The sequence below is a fragment of the Salmo salar genome, chromosome 23, assembly GCF_965601325.2.
Source record: "Salmo salar chromosome 23, fSalSal1, whole genome shotgun sequence".
NCBI classification, from domain to species: domain Eukaryota; kingdom Metazoa; phylum Chordata; class Actinopteri; order Salmoniformes; family Salmonidae; genus Salmo; species Salmo salar.
The window spans coordinates 49469491-49480000 of record NC_138313.1 but is presented as its reverse complement, the minus strand read 5'-3'; the positions used below and the strand labels follow the sequence as shown (position 1 = coordinate 49480000).

At 43.3% G+C, this 10510-nt stretch overlaps 2 protein-coding genes across 5 annotated transcripts in view; one reads left to right on the top strand and one right to left on the bottom strand.

The window, feature by feature from the left end:
- LOC123731752 (tripartite motif-containing protein 16) overlaps positions 1-10510 on the top strand; it is a 240257-nt gene that overhangs the window by 138130 nt on the left and 91617 nt on the right. The gene's annotated exons all lie outside the window — the stretch shown is intronic.
- The window catches only part of LOC106568624 (tripartite motif-containing protein 16), a 73219-nt gene continuing 70826 nt past the window's right edge, over positions 8118-10510 (bottom strand). For 3 of the 4 annotated variants that reach the window (XM_082968286.1, XM_082968283.1, XM_082968285.1), the window contains one exon: positions 8118-10163. In XM_082968286.1, the coding sequence (XP_082824412.1) occupies positions 9649-10163 (515 nt within the window). In that variant the 3' untranslated portion in view covers positions 8118-9648. Of the gene's footprint in view, positions 10164-10394; positions 10455-10510 lie in introns of all 4 variants that reach the window. The other variant, XM_082968282.1, reaches the window with a different exon arrangement.

Genomic DNA, 10510 nt, shown 5'->3' with positions numbered 1-10510 from the left:
AGGTAGTCTAGTGGTTAGAGCGTTTGGCCGGGCAGCAGGTAGTCTAGTGGTTAGAGCGTTTGGCCAGGCAGCAGGTAGTCTAGTGGTTAGAGGGTTTGGCCGGGCAGCAGGTAGTCTAGTGGTTAGAGGGTTTGGCCGGGCAGCAGGTAGCCTAGTGGTTAGAGCGATATGTCCGATTTTAAAATAGCTTTTTGGTGAAAGCACATTTTGCAATATTCTAAGTACATAGCCCAGCCATCACGGGCTAGCTATTTAGACACCCGGCAAGTTTAGCCTTCACCAAAATCAGATTTACTATTATAAAAGTTTGATTACCTTTTGTTGTCTTCATCAGAATGCACTCCCAGGACTGCTACTTCAATAACAAATGTTGGTTTGGTCCAAAATAATCCATCGTTATATCCGAATAGCGGCGTTTTGTTCGTGCGTCCAAGACACTATCCGAAATGGTAAATCAGGGTCGCACGCATGGCGCAATTCGTGACAAAAAAATTCTAAATATTCCATTACCGTACTTCGAAGCATTTCAACCGCTGTTTAAAATCCATTTTTATGCAATTTATCTCGTAAAAAAGCGATAATATTCCGACCGGGAATCTCCTTTTCGGCAAACAGAGGAAAAATCACAAAGACGGGGGCGGCCAGGGCACGCGCCTAAGCCCACAGTCCCTTGATCGGCCACTTGAGAAAGGCGATAATGTGTTTCAGCCTGGGGCTGGGATGACGACATTCAGGTTTTTCCCGGGCTCTGAGCGCCCATGGAAGACGTAGGAAGTGTCACGTTAGAGCAGAGATCCTTTGTAAAAGATAGAGATGGCAAAGAAGTTCAAGAAATGGTCAGACAGGCCACTTCCTGTAAAGGAATCTCTCAGGTTTTGACCTGCCATTTGAGTTCTGTTATACTCACAGACACCATTCAAACAGTTTTAGAAACTTTGGAGTGTTTTCTATCCAAAGCCAATAATTATATGCATATTCTAGTTACTGGGCAGGAGTAGTAACCAGATTAAATCGGGTACGTTTTTTATCCAGCCGTGAAAATACTGCCCCCTAGCCATAACAGGTTAACTAGGCAGACATCCAGGGCAGAAGAGAGGCCCTTTACTAGGCAGACATCCAGGGCAGAAAAGAGACCCTTAACTAGGCAGACATCCAGGGCAGAAGAGAGGCCCTTAACTAGGCAGACATCCAGGGCAGAAGAGAGGCCCTTAACTAGGCAGACATCCAGGGCAGAAGAGAGGCCCTTAACTAGGCAGACATCCAGGGCAGAAGAGAGGCCCTTAACTAGGCAGACATCCAGGGCAGAAGAGAGGCCCTTAACCTGTTGGGGCTAGGGGGCAGTATTTGCACGGCCGGATAAAAAACTTACCCGATTTAAACTGGTTACTACTCTTTTCCAGAAACGAGAATATGCATATAATTAGTAGATTTGGATAGAAAACACTCTAAAGTTTCTAAAACGGTTTGAATGGTGTCTGTGAGTATAACAGCACTCATATGGCAGGCCAAAACCTGAGAAGATTCCATATAGGAAGTGGCATGTCTGACAATTTCTGGTCCTTCTGGGTTATCTCTATCGAAAATACAGTATCTCTGCTGTAACTTGACAATTTCCAAGGCTTCCATTGGCTGTCTGAAGGCGCCAGAAAGTGGAATGGGGCGTCTGCTGTCTCTGGGCGAAGAACAGCAGCAGATTTTGTGAGTGGTTAGCCTGGGGACAGTGACACTGGAGATGCGCGTTCATGAGAATTCTCAATTTTTTTCTTTCAGCCATTGAATGAAAACAACGTCGCCCGGTTGGAATATTATCGCTATTCTATGAGAAAAATCGCATAAAAATTGATATTAAACAGCGTTTGACATGCTTCTAAGTACGGTAATGGAATATTTTGAACGTTTTTGTCACGATATGCGCTCACGCGTCACCCTTCGGATAGGGACCTGAACGCACGAACAAAACGGAGATACTTGCACATAACTATGGATTATTTTGAACCAAAACAACATTTGTTGTTGAAGTAGAAGTTCTGGGAGTGCATTCTGACGAAGAACAGCAAAGGTAATCCAATTTTTTTTATAGTAATTCTGAGTTTAGTGAGCGCCAAACTTGGTGGGTGTCAAATTAGCTATATAGCATATATGCTTGCTTTGAAAATTGCTGTGTGAATATTTTTGGATGGGTACTCTCCTGACATAATCTAATGTTTTGCTTTCGCTGTAAAGCCTTTTTGAAATCGGACAATGTGGTTAGATTAACGAGAGTCTTGTCTTTCCAACAGTGTAAAATATTCATATGTTTGAGAAATTGAAGTTATAGCATTTCTAAGGTATTTGTATTTCGCGCCACTCGATTAACAAACTTACCAAGTGACCTGTGATGAAATCTATTGTAGAATAAATAGAACCTGGATCCATTTCATTCTATTAACATGGTTGATGTGTGTTATAGCAGTAATGGGGTTAAACTGATATTAAAATGACAACTCCATAGGTGGTACCAGGTCAGGGGAGTTCATCTCTGCTCCCAGCATCCCTGGGACAGTACTGATCAACATAGCTGACCTGATGCAGAGGTGGACCAGTGATGTTTTCCTCTCAGTGGTGAGACTTGCCCTTCCATTTGAAACACCTTTACCTGAGATCGTACAAGACGTTACAGGCTTATTGCATGTGGAAACAGACCTGCGTTCAAATACTATTTAAAATCATTTGGAATACTTAATAAGCAGTGCTTGATTGAGTTTGTTGTAATGGAACCAATAGAAAAGTCATAAAAGTACAAACCCCTCCCACCTGGAGGACTAAAGGAAATGCTCAAAGTATTTGTAGGATTTCAAATAGTATTTGAATCCAGGGTCATATTTGATGTAAATAGTATTTTAAAATGGGTTGTATTCGTTAGGGCACACTGTAGCAAAAACATTTAGCAACAGAAAACGAAAACATTTATTTTCTTAAGGTCAGTTAGTCCCTCCCTGTTTGAGTTCAGTTTGGTGCCTAGTGAATATGACTCAGGTCTCTGTGGAAACATCAATGTAAATTCACCTTTGATTTTTACTCCTCACTTTCCCTTTCAGGTCCATAGGGTTTTACTGCCCCCTGCTGGAGACTGGAGCACACTGCATTCCTTGGCTTTCTTTGTGCAGCTGGACGAGGAGGCCTTCATCACCCGTTCAGTGGCGGTTCTAGACCATTTCAACTGGGGGGGCCAAGCTGGGGCCAGTTGTACTGTTAGAGGGGCCAGTTACATTAGACGTTATTGTTGTCATATCGTTTTCTTCACTGCATTAGCAGGCAAAAGACCATGTTCATAATCCTCATCGTTGCCACTGTCTAATAACGGATGTAAAAAAAAGAACGATAGCAAAAATGTGTTATGTAAAAATTATATCATACCTCACATTTAGGGAGGCCACAAGGGGGTCCAAAATTGTTGTCACAGGGGCACTGCCCCCCCCCCAGAACCGCTAGTGCACCAGTTGTGACAGGTCCATAGGGTTTTACTGCCCCCTGCTGGAGACTGGAGCACACTGCAGTCCCTGGCTTTCTTTGTGCAGCTGAAGGATGAGGTCCTCATCACCTGTTGTGACGGGTCCAACAAATATCCCCCAGTGAAGGCAGGGTCCTATCTCATCCAACACTTCAATGACTCTTACAGGAGGAAGAGAGCATTATCTATCTAACATGAATTATGTTGTGTAATTACTTCAGTGATAAAGAATGTCAGTAATGAGAGAATAAATAAGTAAAACCTTTTGATGTTACCATACTCTCTCTACGTTAACAAAGGGCTTTCCAAGAGTCCACTCTGTAGAGTGGAGAGAAAAGGGGGAAAGGTATTTACGGGGGGGTCATAAACCGCCCCCAACAGGGCAACTTCATGACAGTATACAGCAAGAAAGCTACATAGACATGCTTCATTGTTTTGGTTCCTGTCTGGCACCGTCTCCTATCTTATAGAACATGCTTCACAGGGTTGGTTCCTGTCTGACACCGTCTCCTATCTTATAGAACATGCTTCACAGGGTTGGTTCCTGTCTGGCACCGTCTCCTATCTTATAGAACATGCTTCACAGGGTTGGTTCCTGTCTGGCACCGTCTCCTCTCTTATAGAACATGCTTCATTGTTTTGGTTCCTGTCTGGCACCGTCTCCTATCATATAGAACATGCTTCACAGGGTTGGTTCCTGTCTGGCACCGTCTCCTATCTTATAGAACATGCTTCACAGGGTTGGTTCCTGTCTGGCACCGTCTCCTATCTTATAGAACATGCTTCACAGGGTTGGTTCCTGTCTGGCACCGTCTCCTATCTTATAGAACATGCTTCACAGGGTTGGTTCCTGTCTGGCACCGTCTCCTATCTTATAGAACATGCTTCACAGGGTTGGTTCCTGTCTGACACCGTCTCCTATCTTCTAGAACATGCTTCACAGGGTTGGTTCCTGTCTGGCACCGTCTCCTATCTTATAGAACATGCTTCACAGGGTTGGTTCCTGTCTGGCACCGTCTCCTATCTTATAGAACATGCTTCACAGGGTTGGTTCCTGTCTGGCACCGTCTCCTCTCTTATAGAACATGCTTCATTGTTTTGGTTCCTGTCTGGCACCGTCTCCTATCATATAGAACATGCTTCACAGGGTTGGTTCCTGTCTGGCACCGTCTCCTATCTTATAGAACATGCTTCACAGGGTTGGTTCCTGTCTGACACCGTCTCCTATCTTATAGAACATGCTTCACAGGGTTGGTTCCTGTCTGGCACCGTCTCCTATCTTATAGAACATGCTTCACAGGGTTGGTTCCTGTCTGGCACCGTCTCCTATCTTATAGAACATGCTTCACAGGGTTGGTTCCTGTCTGGCACCGTCTCCTATCTTATAGAACATGCTTCACTGGGTTGGTTCCTGTCTGGCACCGTCTCCTATCTTATAGAACATGCTTCACAGGGTTGGTTCCTGTCTGGCACCGTCTCCTATCTTATAGAACATGCTTCACAGGGTTGGTTCCTGTCTGACACCGTCTCCTATCTTATAGAACATGCTTCACAGGGTTGGTTCCTGTCTGACACCGTCTCCTATCTTATAGAACATGCTTCACAGGGTTGGTTCCTGTCTGGCACCGTCTCCTATCTTATAGAACATGCTTCACAGGGTTGGTTCCTGTCTGGCACCGTCTCCTATCTTATAGAACATGCTTCACAGGGTTGGTTCCTGTCTGGCACCGTCTCCTATCTTATAGAACATGCTTCACTGGGTTGGTTCCTGTCTGGCACCGTCTCCTATCTTATAGAACATGCTTCACAGGGTTGGTTCCTGTCTGACACCGTCTCCTATCTTATAGAACATGCTTCACAGGGTTGGTTCCTGTCTGGCACCGTCTCCTATCTTATAGAACATGCTTCACAGGGTTGGTTCCTGTCTGGCACCGTCTCCTATCTTATAGAACATGCTTCACAGGGTTGGTTCCTGTCTGGCACCGTCTCCTATCTTATAGAACATGCTTCACAGGGTTGGTTCCTGTCTGGCACCGTCTCCTATCTTATAGAACATGCTTCACAGGGTTGGTTCCTGTCTGACACCGTCTCCTATCTTATAGAACATGCTTCACAGGGTTGGTTCCTGTCTGACACCGTCTCCTATCTTATAGAACATGCTTCACAGGGTTGGTTCCTGTCTGGCACCGTCTCCTATCTTATAGAACATGCTTCACAGGGTTGGTTCCTGTCTGACACCGTCTCCTATCTTATAGAACATGCTTCACAGGGTTGGTTCCTGTCTGGCACCGTCTCCTATCTTATAGAACATGCTTCACAGGGTTGGTTCCTGTCTGGCACCGTCTCCTATCTTATAGAACATGCTTCACAGGGTTGGTTCCTGTCTGGCACCGTCTCCTATCTTATAGAACATGCTTCACAGGGTTGGTTCCTGTCTGACACCGTCTCCTATCTTATAGAACATGCTTCACAGGGTTGGTTCCTGTCTGGCACCGTCTCCTATCTTATAGAACATGCTTCACAGGGTTGGTTCCTGTCTGGCACCGTCTCCTATCTTATAGAACATGCTTCACAGGGTTGGTTCCTGTCTGGCACCGTCTCCTATCTTATAGAACATGCTTCACAGGGTTGGTTCCTGTCTGGCACCGTCTCCTATCTTAATTTAACATATTCTGGGCGTTCTGCCAAAAGGTCTGAGGAGGAGGTCATGACCGTCTCCCCGTCATATCTTTACCCTGCACCTACAGGAACCAATGATTGTGTGAGACAAGTTGTACAATTAATGGCTATATATTCAGACAACATTTCTGTTACACTGTGAAAACTGTAAAACATGGATACTTCCTTGAATGAACTTATCTTGTAAACTGCAATTATGTTATTGAGATAGAAGAAGTCATTAATGAGAGAATAAATAAGTCCAGTCCAACCATTACCTCTCTCCTCTTTCACATCCCTCTATCATCTCTCCATGGGGGAGTACAACCATTACCTCTCTCCTCTTTCACATCCCTCTATCATCTCTCCATGGGGGAGTACAACCATTACCTCTCTCCTCTTTCACATCCCTCTATCATCTCTCCATGGGGGAGTACAACCATTACCTCTCTCCTCTTTCACATCCCTCTATCATCTCTCCATGGTGGCGTCCCAATAATCTCTCCATCCTCATGAAGTGTAGCTTTCCTTCACTACTCCTCACACATTTCAAATCATTGGATTGGTGTTGACATGGAGTAGAGGGAGTTTACATATACCAGTCATTTCCTTTTAAATCCATGAAGGGAAGTGGGAGAGAGAGAGAATCAGATAAAGTTGTTGGAGATAAAGGAATATGTGAGCAGAAACCCTCCAGGTACAGATACTGTATGTAGAACCATAGTAAAGCCCAGTATGGACTATCAATACAGATACTGTATGTAGAACCATAGTAAAGCCCAGTATGGACTATCAATACAGATACTGTATGTAGAACCATAGTAAAGTCCAGTATGGACTATCAATACAGATACTGTATGTAGAACCATAGTAAAGTCCAGTATAGACTATCAATACAGATACTGTATGTAGAACCATAGTAAAGTCCAGTATGGACTATCAATACAGATACTGTATGTAGAACCATAGAAAAGCCCAGTATGGACTATCAATACAGGTACTGTATGTAGAACCATAGTAAAGCCCAGTATGGACTATCAATACAAAGTGACCATTTAGATTGAGGCCCAGTTCAATGAGAGGAAGTCTTAACAGAACTGGGGGATGACAGACATGAAGTGGGAGGGTAGAGATCTAATATTTTTTTGTGCCAAACACTAAAGCATGTTATTGTAATAAATCTACACCCTCTTCCCTATGTAGAACACTACTTTAGACCTGGTCAGAAGCACCGTAGTGCACTACGTAGGGAATAGGGAACTGTTACGGATACAGGCATCCTGTGTGTGTATTTCTTTTCTCTCCTTCTCCCCTCACAATAATCATTCCAATCAGTCACCAATCAGAAGACACCTGCTCCTTTTGACTTACCCTATCACAGCACCTTTCCCTTGGTTTAAAAACCCAGCCAGTTGTTTTCTCAACAATTCAATCTCTCTCTGGAGGCTCAAGCTCTCTGAACTCAAGCTTTCTCTCGCTCTTTCTTTCCGTATGCATTGATCTCTCTTTTGGTTTTAGGGCCTACATGTCACTTTGTCCCCACCTGAGTATTGTTGTTGTGCCTGAATGTTTGTTTGTTTGTGGGAAAAGGGGATAATAGACAAGTCGCCCATGGTCCTACATTACCCGGGAAAACTAAATAAATACACTAGTTAGAACTGGACCACCCACTGTATGTTTTTGGTTAGCTAGCTGTTTTTACAGCAGGCTAGACTAGCTTTGGGGTTGGTTTGGATACTGCAGGGCCAAAGGGATTCGTAACAGGAACCATTTGCAACAGAGACACTAACTCCTGTATGAAAATCTTTCTCTCCCTAATCTGTCTGATATATCTGCCCATTTCCCCTCCTATCCTCCCTTTTCATTCTATGCTATCAGCCACACCACTAGCTCACCTCCACACAATCCATTTACAAGTTAAAGACACACCTTGGAATAAATAACAAAGGAAAACTATTACTAGATGAAGTTTAGTGTTGTATTTTTTATTTCCCATCACCATAAATCATATTTAATCACTGAACAGTAGCAGACCTAACTTCATCTGTTCCTGACTCTGGATAGTGGATTAAAAAGACCATCATTCTCCAATGATATTAAAGTACTATTCTGAACATTACTGATATACTGAGTGGCAAGTCAAGATATCTGCTGGTTTTATTGTTTGGTCAATACCACCACCTGCTGGACAGGTTTAATGTTGCTGGACTGAGCAGTATGGGAGGAAGAAATATGACACATTTAGGGCTGGTTTCCTGGACATCTACATTGAACATGCTTTTTAGTGCAGGACTAGGATTAATCTGTGTCTGGGAAACCAGACTATATACTTTAGTAGAAAGTAAGTGATTCCAGCTTGTAGTGGGCTGACTAGTCCTGAATTGTCCTTTTGTTCCTGGACCATTTTCCATGCAGCTCCAGGTGACAGAGAACACATCAATTAGGGCCGAGCCTACAAGCTGATCAATGATACTGAGGAGAATTACATAGAGACAGAGAACCAACTGAGAAAACATATCAATGGTTCTGAATGACAACCAATATACATCAACACCATACATCATGATTCATAGAAATGTACAGATTAAAACATTGTATCATATATGAACACCTTAAAATTCAAATCAGTCAGAAAAATCAAAGTGAAAATATATATGTACAATTCGAAATGAAAGTATTGAATTTTAATTCAGAACATCTGAAGATCAAATCAGTTATAGACTACACCAGCATGACTAGTATCTATGTGGACCCTACTACAGTTTAACCAGCTCAGCTATAGAATACACCAGCATGACTAGTATCTATGTGGACCCTACTACAGTTTAACCAGCTCAGCTATAGAATACACCAGCATGACTAGTATCTATGTGGACCCTACTACAGTTTAACCAGCTCAGCTATAGACTACACCAGCATGACTAGTATCTATGTGGACCCTACTACAGTTTAACCAGCTCAGCTATAGACTACACCAGCATGACTAGTATCTATGTGGACCCTACTACAGTTTAACCAGCTCAGCTATAGAATACACCAGCATGACTAGTATCTATGTGGACCCTACTACAGTTTAACCAGCTCAGCTATAGACTACACCAGCATGACTAGTATCTATGTGGACACTACTACAGTTTAACCAGCTCAGCTATAGACTACACCAGCATGACTAGTATCTATGTGGACCCTACTACAGTTTAACCAGCTCAGCTATAGACTACACCAGCATGACTAGTATCTATGTGGACCCTACTACAGTTTAACCAGCTCAGCTATAGACTACACCAGCATGACTAGTATCTATGTGGACCCTACTACAGTTTAACCAGCTCAGCTATAGACTACACCAGCATGACTAGTATCTATGTGGACCCTACTACAGTTTAACCAGCTCAGCTATAGACTACACCAGCATGACTAGTATCTATGTGGACCCTACTACAGTTTAACCAGCTCAGCTATAGACTACACCAGCATGACTATTATCTATGTGGACCCAACTATAGTTTAACCAGCTTAGCAGTACTATAAAAGAGACTAAACCCAGGATAGAGGGGCTGAGTGAATGTGGTCTGGACTCTGTGGAGGAGGGTCATTGTGTCAGAGACACTGTAGAAGGACAGAGTACCTGCCTTGTGATCCAGGTACACTCCTACTCTGGAGGACTGAGGGCCTGATACTTTAGTCACAACATTATTGTGTATGAAACAATAACCATCACTACAGCACTGTAAACTCCAAGACTTGTTATTGTGTCCAAATATATTACCTCTCTCTGTTCTGCTGATGTCTTTATATGAGACTGCTGTAACAACCAACTCCCCACTCCACTCCACCTCCCAGTAACAGCGTCCAGACAGACCCTTTCTACACAGAACCTGGTAATGGTTAGTGAATCTGTCTGGATGGTCAGGATATGGTTGGACTTGGCTTGTATAGGTCACCTTTCTGTTCCCTTTAGACAAAGAGATGAGTGTGTATGCTGTGTTTGGGTCCAGTCTGAGCTGACAGGAATCTGGGAGAAGAGCAGAGACCAATGAGGGGAGTCAGAACAATAAGTTAAGTCAGATACTGTGTCTACCCTGTCTTTGATTAGAGCACAGCAGAGATCAAATCAGAGAAATATGAAGAGTCAGATAGATACCCAGTCTTTGATTAGATCTACTATTGCTATATATTTCTAGAGGGATTGTTAGGAGTGTCAGTAAAAAGAGACTGTTAGTTACTTCACAATAAAGAGACTCACATGGTAACAACTGTTCTCTGGTCTTGGGCTCTGGAGGCAGTACAACATCCACTAAATTCACTACAGACACACAAACACATTGACAGAGAGAGGGAATGTTATCATCATACCATATT